Source organism: Chiloscyllium punctatum, chromosome 26 (genome assembly GCF_047496795.1).
Source record: "Chiloscyllium punctatum isolate Juve2018m chromosome 26, sChiPun1.3, whole genome shotgun sequence".
NCBI classification, from domain to species: Eukaryota; Metazoa; Chordata; class Chondrichthyes; order Orectolobiformes; family Hemiscylliidae; genus Chiloscyllium; species Chiloscyllium punctatum.
In genome coordinates this window covers 23,796,597-23,814,508 of record NC_092764.1, presented here as the reverse complement: position 1 = coordinate 23,814,508, position 17,912 = coordinate 23,796,597, and the positions used below count along the sequence as shown (strand labels likewise).

At 41.6% G+C, this 17,912-nt stretch overlaps 1 protein-coding gene across 1 annotated transcript in view; it reads left to right on the top strand.

The window, feature by feature from the left end:
• cdh13 (cadherin 13, H-cadherin (heart)) overlaps positions 1 to 17,912 on the top strand; it is a 1,093,338-nt gene that overhangs the window by 942,594 nt on the left and 132,832 nt on the right. Inside the window, exon 8 of the mRNA XM_072595947.1 lies at positions 575 to 715. Coding sequence (XP_072452048.1) covers positions 575 to 715 — 141 coding nt within the window. The remainder of the gene's footprint in view (positions 1 to 574; positions 716 to 17,912) is intronic.

Sequence of the window (17,912 nt, the reverse complement as noted above, 5' to 3'; positions counted from 1 at the left end):
CCTGTTCATCTTCCTTCCCATCTAACTGCTCCACACTTCCCTCCAACCTATCAGTATCACCTCCCACCTTTGCCCACCTATCACTCACCTTTCCCCTAGCCCCAACACACCCCCAACCCCCGTTTATCTCTGTATCCTTTTCCCCTCTCTCCAGTCCTGAAGAAGATTCCTGCCTGAAACATGGACTATCTTGCTCCTCGACAGCTGCCTGACCTGCTGTGCCTTTTCCATTACCACCCTTACCAAATCAGGGAATGTAATTACATCATTAGACTCGTAATGTGCGAGACTTGTACCTGTTCCCAACATGGCCAGCAGGATTGAGATTGCCTGAAAATTAGAATGATGTTTAGACTAACTATGTTTACGTTGTTTCTTTTATTGTTCCATGTGCAAACTGGGCAAGAAAATCTCTTCCAACTTATCCGTCAGCTGGATATATTTTGTCGACATAATCCTGAATATAATATTTATCTCCTAACATTTGATATGTCTGATATGAATGCAATTGTTTCATCCAGCTAAGACATAAATGGTTAATATTCTAATGTTGTTGTTTTTCCTTTTTGATTAGACCCTGGAAGTATTGAAATATGAATTGATTGTCCAAGCTAAAGACATGGCAGGCAGTGATGTGGGATTGACAGGCACCGCAACTGCAACTATCATCATTGATGACAAGAATGACCATCCACCTGTATTCACTAAATCTATGGTGAGCAGACAGCATAAGTATCCTATAATTTTTTAGACATTTTTAACATCAGTTAGAAGCTGAATTTAATAATCAAATTTTAGCTTAAGAGAAGCAAGAGCAGGAATTGGCAATAGGTCAATGGAACCCATTGTGTCAATCAGTAAAATCATGGCAGAAATCTCCAGCATTCCTGTCATACTGTGTATGTTTGTTCAGTGTAAACATGCTGTAGTGGTTGTTCCAGGAGCTAAGCACTGAAATAGTCAATTAATTTAGTTGGCAATAGCCTATGTTAGTCCATACGATATAAATGCTTACCATTCTCAACTGAGCTGAATTAACGATAAGTGATTATAAATTTATAGGCAATTAGCAGCTGTCTGCTAAAGCATATATGTTGGTAATTAATCAGTATTATCAGGAACAATTGAATGGCAAAACACAGATGTCAGGTTCAGTCTTTGAATGTGTACTGATGACGGCTGAGTTTCCTTGCTGCGCGCAATCACAAAATGAGGCTCTAATATGTTTATATTTCACAACATCACTTGGTATATTTTCTTGATGCTGTTTAAAATCAGTCTGAAAAGTATCTTCCAGTGGACATGTTTGGGAATTGATAGTGAAGGTTGCTCTTTCACCAATGAGGAAGGTTTAAATGCAATAGTAACCATGAATATGATGATAGGGTTAGATGAATTGGAGGAGTCACTTGTGACTCTAACTATAGCATTGGACAATTGGTTCTGTGCTGTAAATGCTGTTCATTGACAAGAAAATGATGAAAATGCTAAAGACTTTATAGCAGGATAAAATCCTGGAACTGGTTAGTTTATACATGAGGACCCTTCCAGCACATGCTATGTAAAATCTTTGCAATGTTCAAATATATCCAAATTGGAATAAATGTAGATAAATATATTTTTATAATGAGTCTTCAGAAGAGAAGTCTGAAATAGTTTGTTGTTGGTTATGCTATTGCCCCATTTTAAGTTGCAAATGGGATAGTGATGGACTCTATGCATCTGTTAAAATACAGACTGTCACAAAATGAAATACAATCACATTTAGAAGGAATTCACGGATAGAGATAGCCTGATCAGTATCACTTACCTTGAACTTGTATGTTGCGCAGTCCTTACAAACAATGCCTGACGATTAGTGCCAAGTTCCCCAACCTACATAACAGAATTACATTGTGCGGGTCATAGAGTTATAGAGATGTGCAGCATGGAAACAGACCCTTCGATCCAACTCATCCATGCCAACAAGATATCTTGGGAGCTTTCTTTGTTCAAACTATTGTCATTGTTGCTTGGATTTTCTAGACGTGTTACAATATCATTGAAATCAAATATGATTAAATTTTACTGTTTTTTGAAAGTTTCTTATCGTAAATTGAAGGGCATAACTAATAATCGATGAAGCAGGTTAACATATACCCTTCTTGTGAAGACCTGTTTGATGCATCCCTGGAGTCGATCATCCTGTCTTGCATAAAATGCAGAGGACCGAGGGAGTCCAGATGTTACCTCACCGACAAATAGTGGACTCTTCCACATTTTCATGAAAAGTGATAGCCTTTCCAATGGCTCATACAATGCCTTGTGTGAGGTCTACAGTTTTGCTTTCATTGTGATGCCTGAAATCTACAGGCAGAACTTTACTTTCCAGTGAGCAGGAAGAGTGGGCAAGGTATTGTGTGATAAAATGGTGAGGAGCCATATTGGAATGGTCCTTGACCATGTCCCGTTGTTGGAGGAATTTTATCAATGGCGCCTGGAGGTGGCCCAGTACAGATTTTTATTTTTGAAGGCAATAAAGGGCGGCAACAGGGAAAGTCACCCTGGGAGCCGTAACAATTTCAGTGGAAGGTCTTCATACTATCACTTAGATAGAATCTTTTAATTTTTGGCTGCCTACTGGTGAGATGCAGCAGGTCTCCAGGATGTCTCTGTCACAATCTCGTGAAGCTGCTGAGGCTCTGAATTACATGCTCTCTAATTGGACTACCAGCTCTTGAAGGTGGCTTGGGGTCTTGAGCAGGACAGTAATCCTGATAGCAGCCACTTGATTGGTTCCTGCCCTCAAAATTGAAGAGGATGCCCCTGCCAAAATGGCAAAATCCTGCCCTCTATCTCCGCCCTAGCAAGCCTGCCGAAGGGTATTGCATGCGGGGTTCTGACAAGTTGTAGTTGCTGATGTTCACTGACTCTGGAAGTTTTAGCATGTGCAGACCCCCATTGGCTCACTAACCCATGCAGAACACAGGTCTGGAAGGGAAATCCATGAGTCATGGATTATTTTTCCCTCAAGAATCTTTACCTATTTTACTTTTGAAAACTTCTATTCCATCTACACAATTTGCTGTTTCAGTGAATCCCCTGCTGTTTGCCAGTTGTCTTAAGTTATTTCTTCTGAGAATCACAGAATCATCAAGTGCAAAAGAGGTCTTTTGATCCATTAAGTTAGTATTCCAAAAGTATTCTACTTACACTGTAGTCCTACCTTCCTGCAGTAGGCACATAGCCTTAATTGTTATGACATCCAAGCACTTTAAAGATTGTGAGGTTTCCTGCCTTAATTACCCTTCCAGCCAGTGCATTCCAGACCCCACTACCCTCTGGGTAAAAAAGATTTTCCTCAAATACCCTCTAAATCTCCTCCCTTTTGCCGCTTTATTATTGATCTTTTGACTAAGGTGAACAGCTGCTTTCTATTCACCCTATCTATGCCCCTCATAATCTGATACACATAACTTCTATTCTGTCAGGTCTCTCCTCAACCTTCTCTGCTCCAAAGAAAACAACCCAAGTTTATCCAGCCTCTCTTTACAGCTGAAATGCCAGACAATATCCTGGTGAATCTCCTTTGCACCCCCTCCAGTGTAATCACATCCTTCTTTTGGTGTGGTGAGCAGTACTGCACATAGTACTCTCAGCTGTGGACAAATCAAAGTTCCATACAGCTTCAACATGACCTCCCTGCTCTTATAATCTATGCCATAACTGATGAAGGTAAGTGTTCCGTGAATCTTCTTAAGCACCCTATTAACCTGACTTGACACCTTCAGGGATCTGTGGATAAGCGCCTGAAGATCCCTCTGCTCCTCTGAACTTCCGAGCGTTTTGCTGTTCATAGAGTACTTCCTGTCTGTACAGATAACACGCGTATATTTCTATATCAAACATATCCATAGCTTTCTTTAATCAGCTTATCATCATTTGAGTGCTCATTCAATCTGGCACCAAGAATAGATTCCATTAAGTTTTCCACAACTGCTGTTAAATTGACAGTCTGTAGTTAGCTGGTTTTATCTTTTAAATAATGGACAGAAAAATGCAATTTTTCATCTGAAAAGTATAATCCCTGAATGTAATGCTTTAGAAATTGTGACTAATGCACCTGGCCCTGGACGTTTGTCTGATGTATGCATGACATCTTTAACCTCTCCTTACTATGATCTGAAGTCCCCACCTGCTTCAAGAAGATCATCCCAGTGCCAAAAAAAATCATGCAGCGTGTCTCAATGACTAGCGTCTGGTGGCTCTGACCTCCACAATTATGTATTGTTTCGAGAGATTAGTCATGGCTCATATCAACTTTTCACCAATTTCCTCATTTCCACTCCTCCCCCACCTCATCCCGGTTCCAACCTTCCAACTCGACACCGCCCTCATGACCTGTCCATCTTCCTTCCCACCTATCCGCTCCATCCCCCTCTCAGATCTATCACTATCACCTCCACCTTCATCTATCTATCATACTGTCAGCTACCTTCCCCCCAGCCCCACCCCTTCCCATTTATCTCTGCAACCCCTCGGCTCACAGCCTCATTCCTGTTGAAGGGCTTTTTGCCCAATTCTCCTGCACCTCAGATGCTGCCTGACCTACTGTGCTTTTCCAGCGCCACACTCGCAACTCTAATCTGCAGCATCTACAATCCTCACTTTTGCCTCATATCAACTCCAGCCTACCGTATTGCCTTGATCCTTTGCAAGTCACCTACTGGCTGTATATTCATCCCTGGAAGATTTGGATAACAAGAATACCTATGTCAGGTTGTGACTTATTGACTACAGTTCTGCTTTCAACACCATAATTCCAAACAAACGCAACTCTAAACTCCGAGACCGAGGTCTTCACTCCTGACTCATAACGGGTTCCTCGACTTCCTGACTCATAGACTGCAATCAGTAAGACAGGACCTCCTCCACTATAATCCTCAAAACCGGTGCCTCATAAAGTTTCATACTCAGACCCCTACTATGCTCCTTATACTCTCACACCTGTGTGGCCAAATTCCTCCCCAACTCCATTTACAAGTTTGCTGACAGCATCACCATTGTAAGTTGGATCTCAAACAACTACGAGACAGAGTACACAAAAGAGTGCTCAGACAATAATCTGTCCCTCAACGTCAGCAAAATAAAGCAGCTAGTCATTGATTTCAGGAAGCAGAGTGGAGAGCATGTCCCTGTCTACTTCAATGGTGCTGAAGTAGAAATGATCAGGAATGTCAAGTTCGCGGCAGTAACGATCACCAACAGTCTGTCCTGGTCCCGCCATATCAACGTAATGGTCAAGAAAGCACAACAATGCTTCTACTTCCTCAAGAGGGTAAGGAAACTCAGCATGTCCACAAGGAATTTTACCAACTTCTATTGGTGCACCACAGAAAGCATCTCATCTTTGACAACTGCTGTTTCCAAGACCGCATTAAATTACTGAGAGTTGTGAACACAGCCCTGTCCATCACACAAATCAGCCTTCAAGCATTGACTCCATCTATTCTTCCCTCTGCCTTGGAAAGGCAACCAACATAATCAAAGACCCCTTCCATCCCAATTATGTACTCTTCCACACTCTTCCATCTGGCAGAAGATATAAAAGTTTGAATCCATGGACAAATAGTTTCAAGAACAGCTTATTCCCGGCTGTTATCAGATGTTTGAACAGACCTGTCAAATGTTAGTTCTGATCTCTCTCTCTCGCTCTCTCTGCACCTTCTCTGTGGCTGTAACATTGTATTGTGCATTCTGTTCTGCTATCCTGATGCACATTGTATGGTACAATCTGCCCATTTATCTTGAAAAACAATACTTTTCACTGTATCTTGGTACATGTGACAACAATAAATCAATCAATCAAGTGTGCGTACAGTGAAGTGAGGATTAAGTGCTGTGGGGTGCTGGTAGTTTGATGGTCAGAAGAGAAGTGCTATTGCGTAGTGTGAAAAAAAGAGATGTGCCTGCTTTCAATGTGGAAAAGACGTGTCATAGTTTAACCCTGCAAATACTGCCTGATAAAGGATGTGAAAGTTAGTCATGATATGTTGGGAGATGGGTAAAAGGAGCATTGTCAGGCGCCTTTAAGAGAAGTAGAGAGATAAGTGGAAAGCTGTCGTCACTCTTGTTGCTGTCATGAAATCTGCAATTCTCTGTCACTCGTTAACCCAGATCTGGCAGTGATGCTGGAAGCACTCACCTATTTCCTGTGGCCTGTGGAATGCTCCTTGCTATTTATCTTATTGTTCTTCATGTGTTCTTCCAGTGTGCATATTGGCAGCCACATTACCGTACATTACAACAATAATTTCACTTCAAGAATCCTTGGTTGGATTGTGTAGCATTTTGGAATGTTCTGGGGTATTGTGAGTTAGTTCCTTCTTGGGCTCAGTGATACCATTTCCTTCCAAGAGTGGTCTGTGTTTTACATTGATATGAGTTGACTCGGTGTCCTATAGCTACATGTATGATAGCAGGACCTGTGGACCCCTGTGACCCAGACTCTATATTCTTTTGTTTTGAATATCTGTTGTCGTTTTTTTCAATCTCTTCAAAATAGATTAAATGAGGTGAGATTTGTTTAGAATTCTTAAGGACATCAGAAATAGGAGTAGGAGTAAGCTCTTGAGCCCAGCAGGCCTGTTCTGCCATTGGACCAGTCCATAGCTGATCTGCCCAAGGCCTCACTCCTCTTTCATATGATTTACTCATAGCCCTAAATTTCTATATACTTAAAATCATCTACCTCCTCTTTCAATACTTCACTGACTTAGTCGGCACAACTGTTTGGAACAGAAAATTCCAGACATTCACTATTCTATGAGAGAAGAAATTCCTTCACATTTTAGTTTTTAATTAGTGTGATTTATTCTGTAATGATGTCCCCTAGTTTGAGACTGCACCATCAGTGGAAACATTTTCTCAACATCTAGGCTATTCAGCCCTGTCAGAATCTTGTCTGTAAACTGTTTTATTTCACAGTAAAGTAAAACTTGCAGGCACATGTATAATCAGATTGGGTTTATTCCAATTCTGCCAACTCTAACAATGTAAAAGTGCTAAATTAAAAAAAAACGACTTGTTCCCCAACTTGCTAGGTCATCTTACTTAGAATAACATCTTTGTATTTTGCCCAAAATCCCAAGCAGGTGCTCAGCCCCTGTGTTTTTTCTGTCTTTTTCCAACCTTCAAGTAACACTTATCTGCCTGATTGACCTTTTGGTCATGTTCTGTTTTAAAAGCTTTTTACTCTGTGTCAAATGCTTGGTTCTCATGCCTGTGTGACATATTAACTGTTATAACCAGACCCAGGCGATCAAGCTCAATTTGTTACAATTCCAAACGGGATATCTTAAACTGCTCGGGTGAGAAGAAATGAATTTGCTTCCCTCGAAATTCCCACACCTACCCTGCTGCCTACAAGGTTAATTTAAAAATGATCCCTTCCCTTGTGAACAACCTTTCCTTCAGCCCTAAATTAAGTTTTAAAAGGAGTCAACTGAACCAGACTTTCTTGATGAGAGCATCACTGGCTAGGCCAGCATTTATTGCCCATCTCAAATTGCCAAGGTAAGAGTCAACCACATTGCTGTGGATCTGGAGTCACATGTAGGCCAGACCAGGTGAGGATGGCAGATTTCCTTCCCTAAAGGACATTTGCGAATCAGATGGGTGTTTACTGACAATTGGCAGTGGATTCATGGTCATGATAAGACTCTTAATTCCAGATTTTCAAACTCTTTCGTTGCCATGACATGAGCTCAGAACATTAACTAGCTGTCTGGATTAACAGTCCAGTGGTAATACTATCAGACCATCGGCTCCCTTTAGTTCAACCTTTTATGAATTGAATTGAATTAGCTTTATTGTCACGTGTACTCAAATGAGTACAGTGAAAACTTTACAGTTGCCGCAATACAGCACCGTCTTAGGTACAGATACTTAAGATCAAATTCTTAGGAAACAAATAAAAATTAGAAAAGTAAAAAAAAGTTCAGCATTATAGGTCATAGGAATAAATTAGAAAAATAAAGAAATTTAAAGTTCAGAATATCAGTCTTTCCGACCCATGCCTGCACCTAGCCTCAAGGGATTCCTTATAATTTTGCCCTAGTTAAGAAGAAACACAATCACTCAATCAATTTCTTGGTGCTGGTGACCCTTACTATTCCTTCAAAAGGTGATGATTGACCACCCTCAAGAACTGCTGATAGATGTTAGATACAACTGTGTCCTTTGCTATACCATATGAAAGGATAATTAAGATTGAACTATGATGCTTTGAGACTGAAGGTCATTTAAACCCATTCCTAAAGACCATTCAGAAAACCATTCATAATCATTCTTGGATACCAGTTTTAAAAATATTTTCTGAATATTTCTCAACTGAATTCAAGTTCTCTATCCATTGTGTTGGTACTTGAACTCTTAGCCTCTAATCATTAGTTCCAGTCTTTGAGTTAATTGTCCAATAACTTAATCATCAGCAGATTAAGCATGCCTTGGAGTGGTAATAAGGATGAGCATTGGTCAGTGCCTTATGTAATAGCACCTTACGCTTTATCAGCTTTCAGACAAGGATTTGAGTGTGGCACTGCCCTATTGGTAGTCCAATGATTTCTACCACCAGCCTCTACATTCATTGTGCTAGCTAACGCAATGGTCTAGCACCTGAATAAATTAGGAAACATTCAAATATGCCTTAAAGTATTTGCAGCTATTCAAGAATGACTTTTCCTTCTATATCAACCTCTTAATAGTAAACACCCATATCCTTTTAAAGATTCCCATGAGGGATTGTTGATCAGACTTGAAAGCATTGTTCCCTTCCAGTGTCAGGCCTGTTTCAGGGCCACAGCCTGTCTCACATCCAATCAAATGGCAACAAATGCAAGCATTTTTACCTCCACCCCACACCATAAATAGATTTGATTGGTTGGGTGTTACATATCTGTCTTACCACCAGTAATTTTCACTGTTCTTCAGAGAGATGCCTTTGAGCAGCAGAGTTCATTTTGGAGAAAACGTTGAAAAGTGTGTGTAGATATTAGATAGGACGACATGGGATGTATGACACAGATAGAGCCTATTTGATCCAAATAATCCATTCTACTACTAAAAGTGCTTGTCGAGCCTTCTCCCACCTTTTCTCATCTAAAGTCGCTATTGTTTTTCTTTAATTACGCTCTCCTCCTTTCTACGAGAAAGTGAGGACTGCACATGCTGGAGATCAGAGTCGAGAGTGTGGTGCTGGAAAAGAACAGCTGATCAGGTAGCATCCGAGGAACAGGAGAATCGACGTTTCATCAGGAATGACCCTGCTGCTCCTCTGATGCTACCTGACCTGCTGTGTTTTACCAGCATCACACTCCCGATTCTCTCCCCCTTTCTCCCTCATTTGCTAGCAGCTTTCCCCTAAAGTGCATCTATACAATTCAATTCATCCACTCCTTGTGGTGGCAAGTACCATCTTATGTGGAAAGCCTCTAATTTTATTCCTTTTTGTACAAGAAAATACTAGAATGAGTCAGCAACTATGGCTGGTGAGGAACTTGGAGGTAGGGAGGGCACGTACTGAGGTGGGGGGTTGATGGCATACCAGAACCTCACTGCCTTCCTGCTTTGACCAGAGTAAAATTCTGGCCAGTCTATTATGAATGGGATGGGGTGCAGAGGTGGTGGCTGGAGACTGGGCAGGCATGGTGTGGGGGGGAATGTCATCTCCTGATAAAAGGCTCAGCCGTTGAGAGCCACCTTCCTACCCATATTATGAACATTAATGACCCATGTCTCATGACTCCACCCCACAAAATGACTCCAACCCTGCTCTAGTACTTAACTGTGGCCTGGATCACTTCACAGTCCTCAGTGTCCTTCTAGTAGCAGCAACAGACTGCTGAGCACACAGTCAGCTGCCCCCTGACTTCTCAGCTGCTGTAGGGAGGTGAGACCTCTGTGCCACACCCCCATCTCCCGCTCTCTCGATTTCATGTGAAGCCACACCACCACCTGAATGGCTTGTGGTTTGGTGGACCCTCCTGAAGGACCCCTCGCACCGACAAGAGTCTGCCCATTCTCCCTGAAAACAGTCTGTGAAAACCATTCGTAACTGTGAAGGTTTGATGAGATAGCCTTTCAGCCACTTCTTTTTGAAGAGAAAATTGATCCAGCCTGTGAAGTGATGAACAAGGATGCTCCTTCAGGGAAGTATGTGAAGCTGTGGTTTTGTCGAATGCCTTTCACATCTATAATCTGGGCTGCTATCCATTGCCGGCACTTTGGAAGACAAGCTGTTCTGTTTGCTAGTGGTAAGGGACTTGGATGAATGCACATGAGTGACAACAAATGTATTGTCTCCTAATAGGGTAAACTCACAGTATAAACTAATGCTTAACTTGCATCTTGGTAAGAGAGTGCAGAAAGAGCTGATGTGGGAATTAATGTGTTGGCACAGTGAGAGTTGTTTGTTTCTGTGGCTGAGACTAGTTTTAATCTTTGCAATTTTATTCTGTCTTTGTGATGCTTTTTTCCTGTCTGGAAGTGATTGGTGCTGATGGTAATATAGGGAATGGGAATGCTTAATTCCTCAGTGCTAATGCCATTCAATTTGACGAACATTAAGTTTCACACAAAAAGTAAAATGCCTTTTAAATTTTGTTGTCTTGCATTGTTCATGCATAGCTTTTAATTGAAAGAATTGTTCAGCCGTGCACTTTAGAGTGAGGCTATGCTATACCCTTTGTATACACCACCCCAGCATAGCTGTTCAAAGTAAATTCCCAGCATCAAAAAAAATTGTCACTTCAATAAGTGCTACCAGGGTATGAATGACTAAAGCAGATAGAACCTACTACGTGTTTTAGATTGAAGCATGTATAGTGCAACCAGCTGATAACCACTTATAGTTTTGTTATAGTTATATTAAACAATAGCTGTTAGAGTTGTGTTGGTGGAATATATATCAACGTCACTTGCCTCTGATTCCAAAAAGAAAAGCAATGATACTAAAGTTAAATAGTTATTCATCATTTACAGTTAAGTTATTCAAATAAATCTGCATTTTTGACCTTCAGGTGCTGCCTAAATTTGCATTCATCTATATTAATTACTAAATACTGTAAGTCGTCCTTATCATGATCTTTGGCATGTTTGTAACTTTGAGGAAACTCCGGCCAATTAGCCTATGTGTTGTTTGCTGTCTCAACTGCTCTGAATGAGGTCTTTTACATTCTAACTGAACATCCAGACCATGGTGTAACAGACATGTCTATCAACCTTTGAAATTACCCTTTATATCTAATCAGACCTCAAGAAGAATATTAGAAAGAACTGTAGTTTATCTCCCAGGATACCAGTAGGATTTGCTCAGAAGCTTCTGATAAAATTGATGCTACACGTAATCCTTTGCCTTTGGCAAATGGTCTTCCAGAACCAACACATGTACATACCAATATAATGGCAAATTGAACATAGAACATTACAGTGCAGTATAAGCCCTTCGGCCCTCGATGTTGCACCAACCTGTGAAACCAATCCAAAGCCCATCTAACCTGCACTATTCCATTTTCATCCATATGTCTATCCAATGATCATTTAAATGCGCTTAAAGTTGGCGAGTGTACTACTGTTGCAGGCAGTACCTTACTCAACATTTCCATTTCCCCACCAAGCTTTCCTGTGGTGGGTAATAGCAGATATAATTAAAATTCCATTAAGGTTCTAATTATGACCTATGACCCTGCTTGGCCTCTGTGCAACCTTGCTGTCTGATGAGGTGAGAACCTAGACCTGGGGGAGTCCCCTCAGAAATGGGGAGATGGAGACTTTGACAGAGATGCTGGGGCAAATAGGGCAGTAGTGAGACAAGACAGAAAGTCCTACTCAAAGTCTTAGTGGTAAGAAATGGAAACGATTAACTTTACACAAATATTTTTTGACACACAGATGTTATAATCTTGGTGCAGAGGTTCTCCTTTCCTGCATGGAATGGTTCTTTTATAACTATGAAATTCTAACTCTTTTTGTTTTAAATTGAAATTTATTTTGTTCCCATTGCACTAATAAGATCCTGTCAGTTTCCTAGCCAGAAGGTCTTATGAGGAAAGGCTGAAGTTGTTTTCATTAGAGAGAAGAAGGTTGAAAGATGATCTAATTGAGATGTATAAGATAATCAGAGGGCTAGATCAGGTGGACAGTGAGAGCCTTTTTCCTTGGATGGTGAAGGCTAACATGAAGAGACATAGCTTTAAATTTAGGGGTGATAGATTTAGGACAGATATCAGGGGTAGTTTCTTTACTCAGAGAGTAGTAGGGATGTAGAACAGCCTGCCTGCAACAGTAGTAAACTCGCCAATGTTAAGGGCATTTAAATGGGCATTGGACGTACATATGGATAATAATGGAAGGGTGTAGATTAGATGGGCATCAGATTAATTTTTCAGGTCGGTGCAACATCAAGGGCTGAAGGGCATGTTCTGCGCTGTAATGTTCTATGTTCGGAACATCAGTTTAGAGTTCTGTAAGATGCCATGGGAGCTGCACTTGCATAGTGCAAAGCTTGGCTTGCAATGGGAATTCAACCATGACAGAGATGTAGGGGGATTCAATATTGAGTTCTCCAATTTCAAATAATTTTCTTTCCCATCTCCCGACCCGCTTCCCAGCCCCTCCCCCTCCCTGCCACCAATCGGATTCATTCCTCCCATCGACCAACCAGGTCATACACCTGCCTGTATTCACCTATCCCCACTTCACCACCCTGCCCCCACCCAACCCTTTATCTGCAGCTCCCTCTACACCCACCCCCAATCCTGAAGAAGGATTACACTCAAAACATTGATTTCTGTACCTCCTGATGCTTGCTGTGTTCTTCCAGCCTCCTATCAAATTAATCCTATCCTGGTAGATTGTAAGAATCCAGAGGATTATCCTGCAAAGTGGACTGTTTTTAGATTAGATTAGATTAGATTAGATTACTTACAGTATGGAACCAGGCCCTTCGGCCCAACAAGTCCACACCGCCCCGCCGAAGCGTAACCCACCCATACCCCTACATCTACCCCTTACCTAACACGACGGGCAATTTAGCATGGCCAATTCACTTGACCTGCACATCTTTGGACTGTGGCAGGAAACCGGAGCACCCGGAGGAAACCCACGCAGACACGGGGAGAACGTGCAAACTCCACACAGTCAGTCGCCTGAGGCGGGAATTGAACCCGGGTCTCTGGCGCTGTGAGGCAGCAGTGCTAACCACTGTGCCACCCTGCCGCCCACTAAGTGTGATGCTGTGCAGGAATTTCATACCCAAGAATCCAAGGTGACTTTAGTGTTGTGTATTTATTATTTTACAACTTGTCTTGGTGCCAACGTAGCAGCTGCAGCTGTGCTTGAGGAAGCCTGCTGACTGGTTTGCCTTGGATTGCTTTGGCAGTAGTCCTCTGTTGGACCTGGGCCTCACTGGCTCCAGCAGAGGGGTAGTTGCGGTGGTGGGTGGCTTCTCTTGCACAGGTGCACAACTAGCTAGTTGTACATAGCCAGCCGAAGTTTTTATTTTATTTGTTCCCAGATTGTGGTCATTGATTCCTTGGCAACATTTGTTGCTCATCCTAATTGCTCTTAGAATCTGGTATTGCCTTTTTGAACCACTGCAGTCCTTGCGGTGCAGGCACACCCAGGGCTTCTTCGGGATCGAGTTCCAGGATTTTGATGCAATGACAGTGAGGAAATGTGATGCAGTTCCAAGTGAGGATGGTGTGTGGCTTGGAGAGGAACTTGCACATGGTGAGGTTCCACTGTATCTATTGCCCCTATCTTTCTTAATGGAGGATGACACAAATTTGCAAAGTGTTGTTTTGAGATGTTTATTGAGTTGCTGCAGTTGTACCCACTCTGCGTCAATGTTGGAAAGTGACTATTGAAAGTGGCAGATAGGATGCTGGTGAAGTGGGCTGCTTTGTCCTGGATTGTGTTAAGCTTCTTCAGCTGGACCTGATGGAGGCATTTCATTCCATGGCGAGGGTAGGTAGTATGGCAGGCTACCTCTGAAATGCCCCTCCTCCCCCATCTCTGGATGTCAGTTTGTCACTTCTCTACCCTCATGCTTCACAATGGAACCTCCCTTAGCCCCTGGAGTGAAGTAAAAGCCTTCGTCCCCATGCAGCCTATTTAATGAATGCATCCATGCCCAAGTGGTGGAATGAGGAGCTGAGAGTATAGCTGGCTGATAATGACCGGCCTGCTGGAATTGCTTCTCCACAGTGGGCACCACCCACTCCACAGAGTATTGATATGTGACATCAGACAGAATGTGTGTATACCCCTTGGTCCTTCGCTCCAGACTGTGCATGATCTCTAAGACGGATATGTTCCATGGTTGCTTCTGCATCTTCTTCAGCTCATTAATATCAGCTCATTAATAGCCAAATCCAGAGGCTCAACATCTGTACTGGGCTCATCAGGGACCTGTCTTCCAACAATCATCTGAGTGTCAGAACTATTGCCTGTTTATTCCTTCTCTAATCATGGGCATGTGTTCACCAGAACGAGACCTCAAGCTGATTCTGTGTACATTACCCATTGAGGTGAATGTCTCTATGCTGGTGGAGTATGGCAAAGAAAGCCCTGGAGGTTCCTCCTCTCTCAGAAGTGTGCTGCATCAGGCTGATAGAGATGGGCCTGGGGGCTGGAGCTGTTCGAGGAGAAGTCTTGACCTTTCCTGGGTCGGGGATTTTGAGGCTGCAGCAGAAAAACAAAGATTTACTCATATTATGAGCTGCCACTCTTACTCAATAACTTATTAAGACATTGCTGCTTGACATGCAGATAGGGTTGCTGCTTAAAGACTTCCTTACTAGATGACTGTAGATATCCAATCTCCCTTTCAGCACACGCATGTTTCCCTTGCTCACAAGCAAGCTAGACAAGCTGCTTCTCAAAGGGAAAGGAATCTTCTATCAGGCCTTGCTCTACCTCTCCCTCACTGTACAAGCTCACACTGATTATAGATTCTTCTCCTGCAGAAAGAGAGAAGCATTATGACATGTTCGCTTACATATATGAGCACTATGCTGTCAATCTCCAGAGCTTTGAGTGTCTGTGTTAAAGGGCTCTGAATGAAAGGTAACTCAATGTTGTCAAAGAGCTAGAGTGTTGTATTGCAACAAAAAATACATACAAATCTTCAATTGGCTTAAAAGCATCTTGAAAAGTTTGTTGGAGAACAGATTGGAAGAATTTTCTGATCCTTTTGCTATCAGCCATCAAGTTCCCTTGTCACACTCCAATAAAATAACATTGCTTCAGATCAATACCAGAATGAAAAGAGAAACATTCCACTCACTGGTGTGGCACAAGAATTGCTTTAGGCAATTCTTTGCATGGCATGTATTAATCACATGGAAAATGAAGCAACTGAGTGCTCTCCAAAACTGGTCAGATTAAGGTAAAAGGGATTAGGCTAAAATGGAATCAGAGAAATGGAATGTTGGATGGAACTATTGGGCAGGAGATGATACCAGGGATGAGATGGAACTGAGGCATCGAAGATGACAAATCTATGGTAGGCAATGGTCTGTGTGACCAGGTAGAATAGGTGAATGGGACTTTGCGTCAGACAGTATACATGCAGCAGAATTGGTGAATTGATTGTTGGCCAGTAAAAAGAGCGAGTGAGCAAGTTAACTGGAGATGATAAAGACTTGATTATCAGGCTCTGGGATGAAGGAATTGAAGCAGAGTGGAGTCGGTCAGTGCTGTTGATGTGAAAGCAAGCAGTTGATTGGAAGATTTTTGAAGAAAAAAATACTAAAACCATTTGGGACAATACAAGGATATGAGAGCAGGGAGGTTGAATGTGAAAAGGTGAATCAAACTCTTTTTTTAAAATTTGTTTGTGGGACTTGGGTGTCGCTGGCTGGCCAGCATTGATAGCCCATCTTGGAATCTTAATTTTTAAAATATCAAGTTTTTTTACAATTAATTATACCTCAGAACATCTACATAATGTTATTCAGAGGCATCAGATACCTCATCTGTACCAAACACTTTAATCATAAATGGAACTTCTATCAGTACACAGATTTCGATGCACCAATTTCATATCCTTTCCACTTTTTCATTTTAATAAACTTGAATATCACATAAGGCAAAGCAACTTGGACAACATCAAGGTCCAATGTTAAGTTCCATCCCAAAACATTATCATTAATAAAAGCCCATTTATATTTTATTGATTAGGACAGTTCCGCTGCACTAAATGTAACATAGACTAAGAGCCCAAGATCAGAAAATTAAAACTTAAAAAAAATTCAGAAATGAAATTCTATGTTTGGAAGCATCAAAAGTGAAAATACTTTCAGATTGATAACTGCTGTTATATCTCTGATGAAGTAATATATACTAGGCTCCATTACACACATTACATAGGGAAATTTCAGCACGTTAAAGATGACATATAAATGCAAATTGATGTTGTAAAATTTTATCACCCTTGCATATAATCTATTCCAGCATGACAAATTACATTGGATTGCAGATAATATTTGTCACAAATTTTTTTTTGTTTGTCTTTTGTCAGTTCTGAAATTCTTAACTTATGTTTATATAGTCAACTATATTAAAATATTTATTTGCAAGATTATATTGGGTAATAGCTGAAGAGTGGCTTTTGATGTAATTCAATCAGCATGACGAACATGCTGCAGGTCAAGATGGCCAGTATAGTCCCATGAGAAAAAACGATACCACGTGGAGTTACGGCACAATTTTAAAGGTCACAGGCATTGTAAAACATAGATGTAAATTACCAGTTGAAGGTGCACAAGTCATGAAGCTGGTTCTGACTCTGGCACTACGACTTAACTTTGAAATGACTTTTTTTCATTCTTTCTCTTTACCTCCCTCTCACAAACCATGGACTTGCTTTGAAGATAGCATGCTTGGATGGTGCAGCCATTTTCTGATTTTCCATGGCACACTGCTATTTTTAAAGAGAGGGCAGGGCTGTGAGTGGTTAACCAATAAGCTCCTCACATCTAATTTACTTATAGAATTTGTTAGCTGTCTGAACAGGGCAGAGACAAATTTCCAAACTGAAGAGCAGGAAGAGATAATGATCTGGGGTGTGATACAGCAGGACTGTCAGGAATAGAACAGGGAGACATTATTTCTTGTTGCTGCTGCTTTGAAATGTTGGGCATGCTTGTAGACTGTGAAGCTGCTGGCTGTCTGCTCTCCTGCCTATTCCATTCTGCAAGGCCAGCGCCCTTTGCCTTTGGAAATGATCCTACAGATGCAGTTCATGCCTCCAGCACATACATGACACCACTGACTGCACACCATGACCACTCACAGCAGTAAGGGCCTTTGAATCTCAAAGTAGCACACATCAATGATGTCAATATGGCACAAGTTCAGTTGGCTCTTAAATGCCCTTTGAAACAGCCTAGTAAGCTATGCAGACTTATTTAAAGCCCAACAGAATGGAAACCTCACAGTGCAGCTGGCTTGGACCATGACACTAGAAATAACAATGATACAGACAGCCCTATCAACGCTACAAAGTCTTACTTTCCCGGGTTTGTTACAAATTTGGGAGAGCTGTTCCACAGTCTATTCTTATAGTCATTCTTATGGAATTATACTTTTCAGATAACCTCCCAGATATTCCCATCACCATTCCATGGTGTATCCTATTCCAAGAACAGGACACGCTCGCTAGTGGGGCTTCACAAAGCTTCACTGGAGGCTCACTGATGATGTTACCTAGAATGGTGATGAAACATCTGGAAATGAACCTTCCAGCTCAGCGAGCAAACTTACATCCAGAACGTTCACTCATTGCAATGATACAGTCAGGAAGGAATTGTCCTGATAGTCCTCAGTATTGACTTGGTACCTCAAGAAGTCACAAAGCATCAGAACAAACA